Below are 16,602 nucleotides of genomic sequence, written 5' to 3' on the forward strand. Positions count from 1 at the left end.
AGCAAAGTGAATCAGTTATACGTATACATAGATCCACTCTTTTCAGATTCTTTTCCCATATAGGTCATTACAGAGTATTGAGTAGAATTCCCTGATAGAGTCACAGAGGTAGAAAACTAATTTACGGTTACCAGAGGGGAAAGGGTCAGGGGAGGGATATATCGGGAGACTGGGCTTGACATATACACACTACTATATACAAAATAGATAATTAATAAGAAGGGCCATTGATACACACTGTTCCTTCCTCTTAACATCTCTTTTCCCTCTTTGCCCAGTGAACATGTATCTTTCCTGAAGGCCTCAGGTCAGTTGTCACTCTGCAGGAATGTCAGCCTCACTGACAGGTCAAATTGCTCTTTTCTTATAAATCTCCCTCTGGTGCTCAATACACTAAAATCGTACAGTATTTGTATGACATCTGACCCCACCGGACTGTCAGCTTCAGGAAGGAAGGAACTGTGTCCTTTCACTCATCACGATCCCCGCGCGGTTTAGCCTGATGCCTGGGATATGGCAGGTACTCAGGGTAAATGTGGTACATGAATCAAGTGCTGTAAGGGTCTGAATTAATACTGAGCAATCACATTGATAGATATTACTATGGAAAAAATACTTTTATTTTAGAAATAAAGCTGAACGTTAGAAAGCATATTGACTATGACCCAGCTATTCCATTACTCAAATGTGACTGGTGAGCCTGGCCCTGTAACACTGCATCCAGCACAGTGAGGGACGCAGCATGCTAAAGATTTTATGCTTTCGCTTTAAAAAACTACGGAGGAATAAATTCCAAATAAGATGTCAATGATGGTGATGATTTCGAAGGTAATCGTGATTTATTCCAGAGGTTCCCACAACACTCTCTGCTTTAAAGATTCTCTCTGCTGGAGTTATGCAGACAACAATTCATAATGAGGTGACTGGCCACAACTACTACAATGTAAAATTCCTAGGGAAGAAAGGTGATAGAAGGAAAGTGTTTATCCTTTAAGGTTTTTTCTTTTTTTCCCCAAGCATGTTAAAAAGTAAACAAAAATATATACGCTCAATTTTTGCACCAGGGGAAACTAGCTGAAAGTACTATTAAAATCTCCATTACAAACATTCAAGTATACCTACTTGAATTCAATATAGTCTTCCCCTCGCTTCAAAGGGTCTGTTATAAAGAACAAGAATGATTAAGGGTGGAATTCTCACCCAGGGTGCACGAAGTTCTCTATTAACAGTGAGTGTCTCAACTGCACAGTGTGAAATAAAGAACTAGCCAAGTAAATTACAGTATAGGATGCTCACATGCAAGTAAAAATGTGGAAAACTAAAAATACAGGTCAATAAGTTTTAAGCTACTTAACATAATCCACTGGGACTAAAACTGCCTTTTGCAGCATACTTCCTAAATTCTCAGAAATTAAAAATTAAATAATTTCTGATACTCTGACCAAAGAAAAGGCAGTTTCTATGTTTCTATGCCAGATGTTGGTAGGAGATAAAGAAATATGTAACTTGACTTGTAAAGCAGTATTGGCTAATGTAGAAAAATAATGCTTTGAGTCAAATATTTGAAACATGAGAAAGTCATAAAAACTATTCTGAAACTATTTAAAAAATTATTTTAGATATAAACTGCCTATTTTATAAGTCAAGATAGAGGCAAGCAGTTGTATTCTTTCATGGGAAATGACAAGTAAATTTAAGAATTATATAAAGTCTCTAGTGACATCTACAAGAAAAAATTTCAGACATAAGTTCTTAGACTATATACCATTTTTACGTATCTATATCTATAGATATATCTACATGTCTAAATAGATGCAACTTTTAAAATTTATAGTGGAAAGGATTAACAGTAAGTGAAAAATATACAAAATTTGGCAGGTGAAGTAAAATTTTTAGAATACACTGTAAATGTTCAGCTTCAAGGACCACAACATGTGTGAATTATACCCAGCTATTCCATGTTGTGATATCTCAGTTCTTAGCCTTGAACTCCCTTCTTACATTATGTTCTCTTCCTAGACAATCTCATCTACTTCTCATCCTTTCCATTTCTACCTACATCCTAGTGCAAGGGTCTTCAAAATGAGGTGTTCGTACCTCTGGGGGTAAGGTAAGACTTTTCAAGGAATACCTAAGGATATAGGTAGCGTTACGGCAATCCATTTCCAAATTCTAAACTCTTATAAAAATACTTCTCATAAAAACCCTTCTCCCACTTTCTTTCACTCTCCAGGAGAGAGGCATAGTTCTCATTCATTCATCTTGCATCTTCTGAGGGTACATTGTACTGCAGTACCAAATAAAGAGAAAATTCTAAATACTGGTGTTGATAACTAGAAAATGAGTTTTTAATTTTCAAAAATCTCTGCTTCCATAAAATTTGAAGAAGGGGCTGATCAAGCTGTCAGGTGATAATTAAATTTTGGTGATAGATTACCATGTGATTTTTGGCACAAAACTTGGAAAGATTTTGAAGAATTGTGTTACACTCCTGTAACAAAACAAATTCCATTCCCATCTATTTTCATGCACAAGGTTTTTTCAGCACTTTAACATAAAAATATGAGTAGAATTGATGGTGAAACTTTTCTCATTCTAGCAGTGAGTAATATTTATCTGTGAGTATATAAACTAAATGGAAAAAAGGCCAGTTTCAATTTTTACTTTTATATTTAATAATTTTGATTTTCATGTTTAGAAATTATTTACCAAAATTTGCAATGTATTTATGTTGATCCAGTATATACAAGAAACAATTGTAACGAAAACCCAATTTAGAAAAAAACATGTAACACAGGATTTTATGATGACATGAAAAAATGTGTGTGTGTATGTCTATGTGTGTTCTGTGTATTTTTTATTGCAGAGAAGTATGAGAGGGTGATCCAAAAAAGATTTTCAAGCAAAAATATACTGGAATACAATTTGAGGGAGGAGAAAAAAATAATATGACATTTGTGACTAGTAAATAAGAACGTAATCATATTTTTAAATGGCTAATGATGGGTATAAAATAGCTATGGTGTTTCAAATCCACTGGATACATTTAAAGGTCTTGAAAGAATTTTATTGAAAAAAATGTTTATTTACAATACGCTGGAGTTTAAATCCTTGCAATTATTTAAATGTATGAAGAGAGTTTTAGATTTAGACTTAAAAATGTCATTTTCGGCAATTCACATGCATGAAAATTTAAGCCCAGGGGATTATTCTAGTCAATTGTCATTATTGCCTTACTTTTTCTTACTTTTTATATTAACTCCTGTCACTCTTCCTTCCTCAGTCATGCTCAAATATGTCCCCCTCTGTTCATTTCCACCACCAGTGCTCAGCGCTAGAAATCTTCCCTGATCTCTCTGGTCTGGTCAAATCCCCACAGGACAGTCTCTGAGAATACCACAGATCTCTCCTTGGTTGCACTCACCTGAGTTTCATTTTTAGCTTTGTGTGATTATTTTGAACAATTTCTGTCTCCCCGCTACACTCCCTCCTTGCCCCTGCATTCATCTTTAGGGTGGATTAGAGTAAGGACCACGTATTCTCAATGCCAGTCAGGTAGCAGGGGCTGGCATTACTTGAATGAAGGGATGCTGCCCTCCAAGTGTCCAGCACAGTGCCTGGTACATTGTAGCTGCTCAAGAGTTATCAAGCGCATGAATAAATGAACATATAGCCCCTTTAACTATATAATCAAAAGAGAACCCAAAGTGGACACATCGTGAGGAAACTGTATGATTTATGCTCAAACCCAGCAGGAAATGTTGTACTGCTGGAGGGGATGGAAGCACTAGAGATTTGGACACCATGCCCTCACTTTAGAAACAGAGTTGAAATTTGGAGATGTTAACGGACTTGTCTAAAATCACAGCTGCCTAATGACAAACTAGGAGCAAACCTCCCGAATTCCTCACCCCGGCTCACCGGAGGTTTGTGCAGCCCTGCCCTTTCCACTCCTCATGCAGACTCCATGCTGTGTTCACTCATCTGCAACAGGACTACGCTGGTATCTGACCACTAAAAGGGCAGATCTGGCTGGTATAACTTTAGCTGATGAAAACTTATAGTAGGCCAAGGTATAGTAAAATGAATACAAAAAGGAGTGTAAAATGCAGAAGGAATAGGACTATAATAACTTGGAAACATGGACAGTAAATTAGGATCTATGTTTTCAGGGGAGAAAAGATGAGGTTTCTGAACTAAACACACAAAGACCATAATGGAAAGGGCCCTTTGTCCCTACACCTTTCTGTTCTCACGTAAGTAAAGCAAATATTGATGGAGAGAGAGCAGACACAAAGGAAAGGAGATTAACTGGATCTCGTTACACTATGAAATTAAAAAAAAGGCTATGAAGGGACATGTTCCATAAATAGCAGCCGATTAAGAGGAGGAAAGAAAATGTAATGTTTACCCAGAGGCCAAACAGGCAGTATTTCTTAAAGCAGCGAGAAAAGGGCAAATGTTCCCCTGCTCTGAATTGAGAATCTCTATGGTAAGGTTTTGTTTTACATTTTATGTTACAGGTTACAACCTTATATCCTCAAAACTTACAGAGAGTTAAGCCTAATAGTGAAGGCATTCTATGAATGTCCTACTCTGTTCTATTCTACACTGTTCCTACCTTCTCTATCTAAAATTCATACCACTCATTACACAGGGGGGCTAAAGCAAGTGTTCAATAGAGGGCAACTTCAAAGATGATTAATGTTGTATCATTTCCTATAAGGGTCAGATATCATAAAGGCATTCTTTTACATAATTCTCACTACTTGGTTGGTTGCTGGTCGTATTGCCACTTTTCAGATGATGAAACAAAGCTATTTTCCTAACTTTATTTAGTCAAACAGCTGCAATTTGATCACAGTGTCTCTGACTCTGAAGACTGTAACTGTTCCTAAAACCAACGGTTCCCAAAGCGTGGTCCCCACATTAGCAGCATCCGCATCACCTGGAAACCTGTTATAAATACAAGTTCTTGGGCCCCATTTCACCTACTGAATCAGAACTCTGGAGGTGGGGCCCAGCATAAACTGGTTAACAGGTCCCAGTGATTCTTGTGCACAAACAGATTAGAGAGCACAGGTTTACACAGTGTAGCGTAAAACTTTTGCTTACACGCACTACAGAGAGTAGTTGAGTTCTATTGGGTGTTTTTTTGTTTTTCTTTTTGTTTTTTAATCATTTTGAACAAACACCTATTACTGATGTATGGAAATGTGATATACTGCCACAGAATTATAGGCAACAGGGGTAGAATGTAGACAGGCTAGGGATGGAAGGCCAGATGCCCCAATCTATTGTTATATAATCTTGGCAAGTTGCATGGCCTTTGTGAGTTTTGAATTTGTCTTCTGTAAAAATGAAAATAAAAATGATGAGATCGTGTACCAAAGGCAATTAGCCCAATGCCTGAAATGTAATAAATACTCAATAAAGTAGATACAGTTTTCATTTTGATTATCATCATTAAAGACAATAATATTGGTACATTATAGTTAACTGCATGAGTAGAGGAGTTTATGTATTATGTATTCTGCAAAGCTCCAGAGGTGCACCTCTACTTATAATTGTTATTATAAAATGGCTTTAATTTTTTTCAATTTCAAAATGAATTTCCAATAAATTTCAATTCAATAAACAGTTTTAATTTCCCACAATGTACAAGGTATTCTGCTATTTTAGGGTATATTTTAAGTAGAATATTGATACAAGTTATCAATTGATATGTTAGGGAATGAGTATCACTATTGAATAATTTTTTTAAATTAAACACTTTAAACCTTTACTCTGTCTTGGCTTACAGCTTTATTGGAAGATTGGGATTGACATATACACAGTACTATATAGAAAATAGATAACTAATAAGGAGCTACTATAGAGCACAGTGAACTCTTCTCAATACTCTGTAATGATCTATATGGGAAAAGAATCTAAAAAAGAGTGGATCTGTGTATGCGTATAACTGATTCACTTTGCTGTACTCTTGAAACTAACACAACATTGTAAATCAACTATACTCCAATAAAAATTTTTAAAAAAAGAAAGAAGAAAAAAATGTATCTTTTAACATTGTTTGAAAAATAATACATTATCACAAAATTAAGAGGCTGTGTTATCGTGGACACATTTAATTAGAGATTAAATTTTTTATTCAATGAAAATCCCATATTGCCATATTGCGATCCCTGTATAGTTAACTGTAGTCTCAACAGTGTTTCAATATAGAGGTTTTCAAATAATAAGTCACTTGCAGTAATAATATATCCCCTCTATTTTACTCAGTGAAGCTCAGGCCAATTATTTCTTGTTTATTTGTACCAACCAGTGAAAGAAACCAATTTCTGTCCCTTTTCTTATGCTTTTTATCCATACAAAAAGGCTATCATTTTGTCTGTCTTTTTTTTTCAAGTTAAATTCTTAGTTCTCACAACCTTCTCTTGTAGCTGATGTTTTCAAGATCTTTTTATCATCTGTATTGTTCTCTACCAAATGCTTGGTGATTTGTCTCTTTTCTGAAATGTGGCATTCTGCTGAACTTAGTCCCCAAACCACAGCCTAACAACCTGAACATAGCTCAATCTGTCTGCATGCATGACATCACTATTACAATTCAACACACTGTAGCATTTGAATATTTTAACAGGGATCAGAATATCGACATTCAACGTATCACCCACTGCAATTCTTGAATTTTTCTCACTGTTGCTACCATCTCTAGCTTTTCATTGCACTTTTTGGTTTCATTTCCCAGGCCTGCACCAACTTTCCATTCCATTTTCCTGAATCCAATGCCAACGATTCGACCTGTCTCCCCAGTATATCAAGATCAGGCTGTATAGTAACACAGCACCCCAGAGGCTTGCAGTCCCTGCTACTTCCATGACTCCTTGTCCTTTAGATTTATTAGCATAAATGTATAGCATCTCCCCGACCAGAATTTTTTAGTATGCTACTACATTACCCTTAGACGGTTTTTTAAAGATGATTTTTAAGGTTCCAGTTAAACAAAACCAAGCAAACAAACAAAGCTGACTGGTCTGTCACTTCAGGCACATTTAAAACGAAACCTAGCCCTCCTCATAACTGACACAGTTTAAGAAAGTTAAACTGAGCACCAAGTACAGGAGTACATTATTGTTTTATTATTGAGCTGTCATCCCCAAAATACAGATTAAATCTCTGATCTTCACACATAGGTAGCTCAGTGAGTATCACATCCCCTCCCTACAGCAGGCACTTGTGTGTGCTGGGTGGTGTCATGTGGTTGGTCGGTAGAGCAAATCTTAGTAAACACAGAGTTAGTTTCATTTAGCAGGTTTACTTGCGCCATTACAAAGGAAAGCAAAGCAGGAGAATATACAAAAGATGAAGGAAATAACAAAAGAACCTTAAAGTATTAGGCCCCAATTTAATTATTTTACCATGAATAAATGGCAGAGTTATCAAAACTGAAATGAGCTGATGCTTTCATTTATAAGGGAATTATGGAAATGATGGATGGCTCAAACTCACAAGTCAAAAACTGCTGCACTCTATAAACATCAAAATACATGTGCCTTCCTTCTGTCTGCAATCCCCATCCACCTACCTTATATATTCATGCACACCTACCCTGGCCTCACTCTGCACTGTCACCTGACCAAGTCCTACTATCCTTCATGAGGAAGAATGCAGTGCCTCCAAGGCAGTATCCCTCCCTTCTGTGTGTTCACACCCTGTCTTGTGCTTAGTCCTTGCTTCAAAGTACCACTGTTTGTTTATAGAGCTGTACCCCCTATTAATCTTGAGCTCTGCCTCTTCTCTTTGCTTTCTGGTTACCAGCTGCTATGGAGACTTGCTCAATAAAATTTTGTTAAATACATTAATTATTTAAAAAATAGAATTTTCTCAATAGCTATATTTTTAAATGTAGAAAGTGATACCAGGGGACTTCCCTGGTGGCACAGTGGTTAAGGATCTGCCTGGCAATGCAGGGTACGTGGGTTCAATCCCTGAACTGGGAAGATCCCACACACCACGGAGCAACTAAGCTCGTATGCCACAACTACTGAGTCTGCGCTCTAGAGCCCACGAGCCACACCTACTGAGGGCCGTGTGCCTAGAGCCCATGCTCAGCAGCAAGAAAAGCCACCGCAATGAGAAGCTCGCACACTGCAACGAAGAGTAGCCCCTGCTTGCTGCAACTAGAGAAAGCCCGTGCCCAGCAACGAAGACACAACACAGCCAATAAATAAATAAATAAATAAATAAAATTACACTCCAAAAAGAAAAAGAAAGTGATACCAGGCTTGAATACTCTCTAGGGAAATTATGGTAATGCAATGGTATTAAGTTCACTTTTAATAAAATGGTAAGAATATATGTGAGTATGGGTAAATTCATGAAAGGGTTCAAAAACAACTATCCCAGCTCTGAGAAGAAAAGACGTGTGTATAGCCAAATAAAACAAAGAATCAAACAAAAAACAAAGGGGAGGAAAGTTGAGACCACAATCTTCAAATAGCATATTTCACCTTTTTTTCCTTAAATATGACTATATATCTTAATCAAATTTTGGATGTATTGATTTTGGATAAATGTTTACATTTTCATAGCCTAATTACAAGTGGTAGAATTGAAGGCAGTGGTAAAAAATAGGAAAATAGTTTTTATAATATTTTAAGTCTAATGTAATAGTTTTTAGAAGACTTAGCAAAAAGGATAGTCATTAGTCTAAGTTTAAAAAATGAAGATGATTTAGTTCTAGAGAAGAGTGATGAGGGATTTAATCACTGTGTTCAAGTGTATGCTAGTTCCTTTGAGAGACGATAGTGATAAAATATTTTCCATCTTAGTTCAGTATACGACCAAGACTGATTAACCTAAAGGGAAAACAGGAAAACTCTGGAGAAGGTGAGATATTATGACTAATTACTAAGTAATGCAGTGAAAGATTTCCCTCACAGACTTTTAAAGCAGGAGAGCTACCTTTTGATCTGGAGTCACATACTAAATTTAAACCTAAACAACTTGCGGCAAGACAAACACCAACTTGTTCCAAAAACAGATTACAGTTTCTGTGATTCTCAATGTTTTTCTACAACAATCTCTTTCTCTTTTGCCCATGGGGTCATCTCAGCCACTTATCTCAGGGACAAGTCCCCTATAGCATGTAAAATAGCATCCTCTGAACAAATTGTTCCCTAGATCCTCACCCTTCTGATCGAACTCTCCTCAGCACGGTGGCCAGACTGGAGCCGAGTGATTATGAATTGTCCAAAGCATAAAAAGAAATGGAACTACATGATCATTGGAAATTGAAAGACACCTCAAAAGGTTTAAAAAACTACAGCAAAAAGATCACTGATCTTTGATTTTTTATACATTTAATATTCTTTTCATTAACAACTGACATTTAGTAAAATATGTAAATAAAAAATAATTCTATTAAATATTTTTAACCTTGCATTATGTATTAAAATACTGTACTGTGAAATTCCAAGATAAGATACAAGTTTAAGGTTTCTGTCAAGGGTCACTAAAAGAGTAAGGTTTTTTCATAACCTTTTTGTGTCTAGTTTTTAATGTTAACATTTGCTACGCTACTTCATTTATATCAAATGCTCACAGTTGTTTTATAAATAAATACCACAACCTTTCTAAAGAACCTTAGAGTTTGACCTAAATTTAATTATTTGGTTCTCATGGGCTAGCAAAGCTATCAAAATTTGAAATAAGGTGACACGCTATATATGAAGAATAAGAACCTGGATTAAGAAAGGTAGTTTAAAACTAGATAAAACATTCTAGATATGTGTATTGTGGCTTTCAAGCTGTTGCTTTGTAAACTGTGAACCCGAAGCAAAGTTTTGCAGTGTCTTTTTTCTTGTCTTGTTTTTCTCCAGCTGATAAATGGAATGCATCCACTGAGAATCTGAAAGCAGTATAAATTATATCAGAAATACAGGATTTGGTTCAACTTACCTGTTTCTGTTGCTGGAAATCCAATCTGAAATAAGCGTTGATGCCTGTTGGTGACAGTGCTTGTTGCCAAAACTGCATGCCAGCATTATAACTTCTCTACGTAGCTCTCTAGGTATCATCAAAAGGAAAAGAAAAATTAACAAACTGTTAATATTTGGAGAGAAAGGGTAATTCATTGCATTACATTACAGTAGATAAGTAAATTAGCACAAAAATAATGTTCAGATACGGAAATTCCATTTTGCTGAGTAAGAGATAATTAAACAGGATGGAAGTTACACATTAAAAGTCTTCTCTGGAAACAGTACTATAGCGAGGGGTATGGGTTCAGATCTCAACTTTACCAACAGAGGCAGATCTTAAATTAAAACATGGCAAAGAAAAGCCTTTGTTCTCAGTACCAGGTGGTAGAAACTGTACTGCCCATCAGCAGTCCTCCCAGGAAAGGGAAATGAAAGATGCAGAATGAAAGAAAGATCGTCTCATGCTGCTCAAGTCACAATGGTTCTAGTGGTGTATTATTGTGCAGTTCTGGAGGAAAAAAGCAAATAGGAAAATAAAACCGTACTCATGTTGGTAGGATGCTTGAACAAGAGATCCATTAAAATTGTTTTTTGGCCAACCAAGCTTGATGTACGTTGTTGCAACTTGCTTTAAAATATATTCCTAAATGGGGGGTAGGAGAAATAAAGATAATGTTATTTTCAAATCGCTCCATGCTGACAATTAAAATTACATAGTAAAATTACAATATTCTCTAAATGAACCAAATTTGAAATATCAGTAAAATTATGGCTGTGGTAATGCTTTATTATAATTTTATTTGACTTAGTATTTCAAATACAGAAAATAAGTATGAAATACAGTTTCAGTGATGGAAGTCACCTCTTTACTTCCTATTGTATGAGTAAGTAATTTGCACTATTAAATATTTGAGGTGACATTTTTTGTAGCAGAACAAGGAAAGTGAGGAATATTGATAATGAATCCATGCATATATATATATACAAATGTATGTAGATACAGTTTATGAAAATGAGCACCTAATATTTATGTGTTTTATGTCAATAGACCAAATTTAATGCAAAACTGTTATGTAAGCCAAGTCAATAGCCTAGCCTTTTTGAATCTGACATACACAGAACACTCTTCAGTAAAATGATGTGGTATTTCAAAGTCAAAAAACCATTCGTCTAATGATATATTTAAATATCAGTAGCAAAGTAAGATATGCTCTCCTCATTTTAATGTGGTCCTTGAATTTTGTCAAAGGAACGAAATTACAGAAAAAGCAATTCTTAACTTTTATTGAAAATGAGGTGTCTGACATGATATACTAAAGTACAAATATACACAAAAATGTATTTTACTTTACATAAGTTTAATATTGCAGTGTCTCTGTGTTAAGGAGAAAAGAGAAGAGTAATAAGTCTTTCTCCAGCTGATAAAAATTACACCATAACTATAATGATACATTTCTATGCATGTCTGTTTCAAAGGCTTAGACAAAGCTAACAACAATGAACAGTCAAGTCAGGATTATTTCCATTAAAAACATATTAAAACAGAGGTGTTTTCAATGTGGGTTTAGGATAAAATAAAAAGATGCAACTCTTATGCAACATCACACAGTTTAGATGGCTCTAATAAACAGATTTCACGTCATAGCAATCTAGTCTCCAGCCTTTCCAAATGCAAAGGTTAATTAGCAGAGCCAGTATGTCATAAGTTAGGATGATTTGTAAGACACAGGGCAGAGTCTTAACATAACTTAAAGGAAAATAAATAGTGCTCAAAGGTGGCAGGAGTTACAGAGACATATTCTCACATGCAAATCTTTCCTGGTGATAAGAAATTTTGGAATCAAAAGCTCATTAGCAGTACTTAATCCTAATTTTATTCAAAATGGTTATTACATCAAATTAGGTGGTGTCAGCAGTGCAATTTTGGTTTTCCAGTCTTCGAGCTTAGGGAATCTGGTCAGGTAACATTTTGGAATGTTTGTCATGTCTTCAGGTCTATTTGGATTATCTGTTGTTTGCTCTCCTATATCCCCTTGGACCCAATTATGAATGGGCTTTTGCCTCAATGTTGATCTTATCCTTGTTAATTAAGGAAGTGAATTGAATTTACTATGCCCTTTTGGATAAAAATAATGACTAAGAATCTTTACTGAAACTGTCTATATCCTGTGAAGATCTTTGGATCCCCCTCCCCAGGTTAAGTCCTTTGTGAACACGCAGCCCTTTAACTCTAGGGAAGTAAGTTTGAACTTTAAGGATTTGCCATGTATATTTGTTCTTAAATTCTGAGGCATTTAAGCTTAATTGACACTTTTAGGCCAGAACAAAAAGTAGCATGTATTACATTTCTTCCTCAAGAATTTGTCACTAGTATTGCAGAGAAAATCAGGACGAAAATGATAATACAAATTAGAAGGAACTAAAATAACTTGGAATCAGTTGAATATAGTCAATAATGAGAAAACAGTTTATCTTCTGAAAATAACAAAGAAGAAAATATATCTTTTTACATTGAAGACATTGTATTTCTCCATGCGGTCCAGTAATTTATCTAGAGGATAAAGAGCTCGGCTGGCAGCATGCCAAGGAAGAAAATCCTTCTCCTCAGACAGGTATTTGATAATCTCCAGGGGAATATTCTGAGGCAAATAGCCAGCTCTGCACAGTCAAAAAAGTTAAAGTTAATTATATGCAGAAAAGATACATGATGATGCAAAAATGAAGATTTTACTTATGCAAATAAAAGGCAGAAAGCAAAATTCACCCACAGTATTAAGAAGCCATACTCAGTACTATAAAAATAAAATTACTCACTTTTTAAATATAATCCTACTTAGGATGCCAATGCCCCTTAATATATACAGAGTTGGATAGTTAAAAGTTTGCATGAACACAAAAATATCAGAATGCATGTTTTTAAAGAGGAAAGAATTATGGAATTTGAATAAAATCAACTCTAGGTATTTTCCTTCAAGGAAACTCTTCAGAGGTCACAAGTAATTGAAAATAGCTGATTACTAAAATGAAATTCTGGTTTCTCAATGCATTCTCTTTACTTTCATGTAGCTCTGTGTAATGACATTTCATCCAGGTTGTTTTCAAAAGGATAATCAAATTAAAATAACTTACAGTTTTGACTATATCTATGTATACAAGATATATACCATACAAGCATTTTTCAAACCTCCCAGTTTTAAGAAAAAAAAAAAAAAAAAAAAAGGCTTTCTATACCACCTATGAAGATCAGGGTTAGATTTTAAGTCCAAATTACAAAAATGTTAAAAAATAATTAGTCTCTTCCCATCTATTATTTTCAATAGATGCTGTGTCACTGTGGGGGCCACCATCAGATTCTTTAGAAAATATGAAACTGTAGCTTTTTGAAACTATCTGAACACATGCTGCCAATATTTGAAGAGCGTATATCAAAAAAAGAATCCAAAAAGAAGTGAATATCCCTACACTACAGTAGATTGCATATAAAATCCTTGCAAATCAAAGCATATAAATGACAATACACAGTACATTAAAAGATGGCCTTAGCCTTGATATCCCTGATGCATACATGGAGTGACACTATGTATTTTGCTGATTTTTTTTTACATTGTCAAGTGAATGCAGACTTTTAACATAGGAGACAGGTAAATATGAAAGCAACTAAAGCCTGGTTATCTCCTTTACCTACATTTCACACCATTATTCTTTGTGGCATCACAAAAATATATGGACCTTTTTATTTGTGTTTGGTAGAAGGTGGACAGGAAGGGAGCAAAGCCTTTTCTCATCTTCATTTCAAACACGTTTGCCAGATTATTTAGTCTTTACTCATGTGATAAGCAAAAATTACTCTATAGACAAATATTAACTTGCAGCTGTGTTTATAATGTTCATAATAAAAACCAATTTTGAAGATTGTGCTTCAGTTTTCTTTAGATTTAATAAACGAACGTGCATCACTCTAACGATTTTGGTTCACTCCTGGTATAACATCAACCACAGTTAATGTTTGACGTAAATAAGACTGGTGAAAATAATCCCAAATTTCCACATTTCCACTAAATTTCCTTAAGGTTGTATGATTTAGACTCCATCTAGATTTGTCACTTTTCTTACACACTTTCCATTTTATACATCCTTGCAGAAATAGCATGAAACTAGGCTAAGGCAATAACAATTAAATAAGAAACTTCATATTTTTCCTAATGTAGCATCATAATAAAACAGTTAATTTTTGCTTACAAGGGTTTTAAAAGTAATGATTTGATGATTTGGTTTTCTTCCTTAAAAGTAACACAGCTTCCACTATTTCAGATTTCATAATTTGTTTCCCTTGAACTTTTAATTCTAGATATTAATTAGCATAAATTCACTACCTCTAAAATTATATAATCTGCATGCCATGGATTATATAATTTTGGAGTTGAATAAGATTTATCTCGAAGACATTATTCTTTTGTTGAAGAAACAAGAAAAATAATTCATTGAAAAAAGAAACTTTAGTAAGTAGCTAATTTATTAGGGCCCTTCAAATAAGTTTGGAAAATCAAGAAAGGTGTTTGGGTCTATTTTCGCGTGGATATAACATACTACCTTATGTCAGTTACAATTTACTATCCTTTATTTCTTCTCTATAAACGATGGACATCTTTCAATGACTTATGTTTTGTGAGAAATATGACTACAAATAAAATAATATGACAAATAATGTTATGAAAAGAGACTTAGACCCAAAAAAGACCCTGCAACTGAGGAAGAGCCTGGAACCATGAGTGCTCCCTGCACAATTAAACAAATTCATCTCTCCAAGCTTCATACTCCCTATCTGTGAAATAAGAGGGTTGAACTAGAAGATGTCTTTTCTAGCTCCAAAACCCTTTTCTTCTAACCTACATATCTATAATTTAGCCTGCTGAAAAGATTACTACCACAATATTGGCATAATGTATTTGCTTAAAATTTTGAAGAAAAAAAAATCTTATAATTTTTATATTCTCCATTCTTCAATTGTTTGATATGTTATGTACAAGTCTTCTAAGAGTCAAAACTTGGATCTAGGTTTTATAGGACATCTGACATAGTGTAAGAAAATTAAAGCAAAGAAAGCCTAATAGAAATTCCAAATAATGACATGGCAAGTAGAGAAAAGTATTCATTAAATGGAGAAATGAAGCAAGTTTTGTTTTGAGTCCTTATAGCAAAAACTGTGAATGGCTCATCAAAATCCATGTTTTCCTCTACTTCATGGAATAGAGTATAATTCCCATTTCCTTGGTAGTTATGTGTGGTCATGTGACTAAGCTCTAGCCTATAGAAAATGAGCATTCCTCAATGTCAAGGTCAGCCCATAGACATCTTTCATTAGCTCCTCCATGTTCTTTTTCCCTAAAATGAATCTTCTAGGGTGACCTTCTACTGAACTCTTGTACTGAATATGTCTGAAACCCCCTGGGTCTCTGGATGACTGCATCCCCAAGTACCAGTTCTCACACCCAGTTCTGTTATGTGAGCAGGAAATGCACTTCTATTGTTTTTGATCCAAATATATGTTTGGGTCTATATTTTAAAGCAGTTAACCTTCTCAAATGCAGTCCTCAATTAGAATAAGAAACAGATTACACACAAATTGCCCTCACATTGCGTTGCTACAAACCTATGTAAGTAATTATCTACTACATAATTCAACATACCAGCATTTAGCCTACCAGATCAAAATATGTAGCTATACTCAATTGGATAAGAGGATAATCAGCTTCATTACAAAATTAAGGCTTGTAAGAGATAATGTTGAATAAGTTACCTAGTTTAGATATGTGTTTGTGTAATTGGCTGGTAATGATATCTGTGATTACTACTACCGATAATGCAATCAATATAGCGGAAGTGTGTGGAATCCCAGTGAATGGAACACTACATTAGCTCAAAGTAATCAGCCCAGTAGGGAGCACACTTAGCGTCCTGATGCTGAAATGCAGTTTCCTTAAATCTGCATCATCACAGGGAAATGTTGGTAAAAAATGGGGGGGGGTGGGGGGGGTGGGGAGGCGGGAGTGGCAAATTTAAAGAATATTTCATGTATAACTAAATGGTTTATTAATCTTTTAGGAAGAAGTTGTAGATGATATTTATCTTCTCTACTGTTGAAGTGGGGCTTGGCATAAGAAATGAGTTAGAAATCAAGAAAAGACAATGTGGAAGAGAGGCAAATGAGGAAAGTTTAAGAAATGGATAAAACATTGCCTATATGCACCTATACAGTTCTTCCTCCCATCCCTACCCACACCCCCCAACACACACATATCCTCTCCTCCTCCTTCTCTAATTTACTGGAGCTTGCAACGAAATATATCTTTAGGCATACAAGAGAATATTTTTTATAAGAAGGAGATTAAAACCAGACTATATTAACTGATGTTAAAACGCACTGATCTTAGCTGGCTTTGTTTTCACCTAAGATCCAAAACTACTTTTTAAAAGCTGTTCTGAATTCCTGTGAATGTTAACTCTTAAATATACTATGATGGGTGGCTTGTATACAAATAATCTATTTTATCATGAGTTTTCTTTAAAAGCCATTGGTTTCTGGGTGCTTGAAACTTAGGAAAAAATAAAAAGCACA

General features: G+C 35.0%; 1 protein-coding gene across 1 annotated transcript in view; it reads right to left on the minus strand.

Moving 5' to 3' along the window:
• Positions 1-16,602, minus strand: part of TRHDE (thyrotropin releasing hormone degrading enzyme) — a 356,245-nt gene that overhangs the window by 23,580 nt on the left and 316,063 nt on the right. Inside the window, exons 13-15 of the mRNA XM_057742781.1 lie at positions 12,497-12,644; positions 10,532-10,629; positions 9,964-10,071 (exon numbers count right to left, since the gene is read on the minus strand). Coding sequence (XP_057598764.1) covers positions 9,964-10,071; positions 10,532-10,629; positions 12,497-12,644 — 354 coding nt within the window. The remainder of the gene's footprint in view (positions 1-9,963; positions 10,072-10,531; positions 10,630-12,496; positions 12,645-16,602) is intronic.

Source organism: Hippopotamus amphibius, chromosome 7 (assembly GCF_030028045.1).
Source record: "Hippopotamus amphibius kiboko isolate mHipAmp2 chromosome 7, mHipAmp2.hap2, whole genome shotgun sequence".
Classification (NCBI taxonomy): Eukaryota; Metazoa; Chordata; class Mammalia; order Artiodactyla; family Hippopotamidae; genus Hippopotamus; species Hippopotamus amphibius.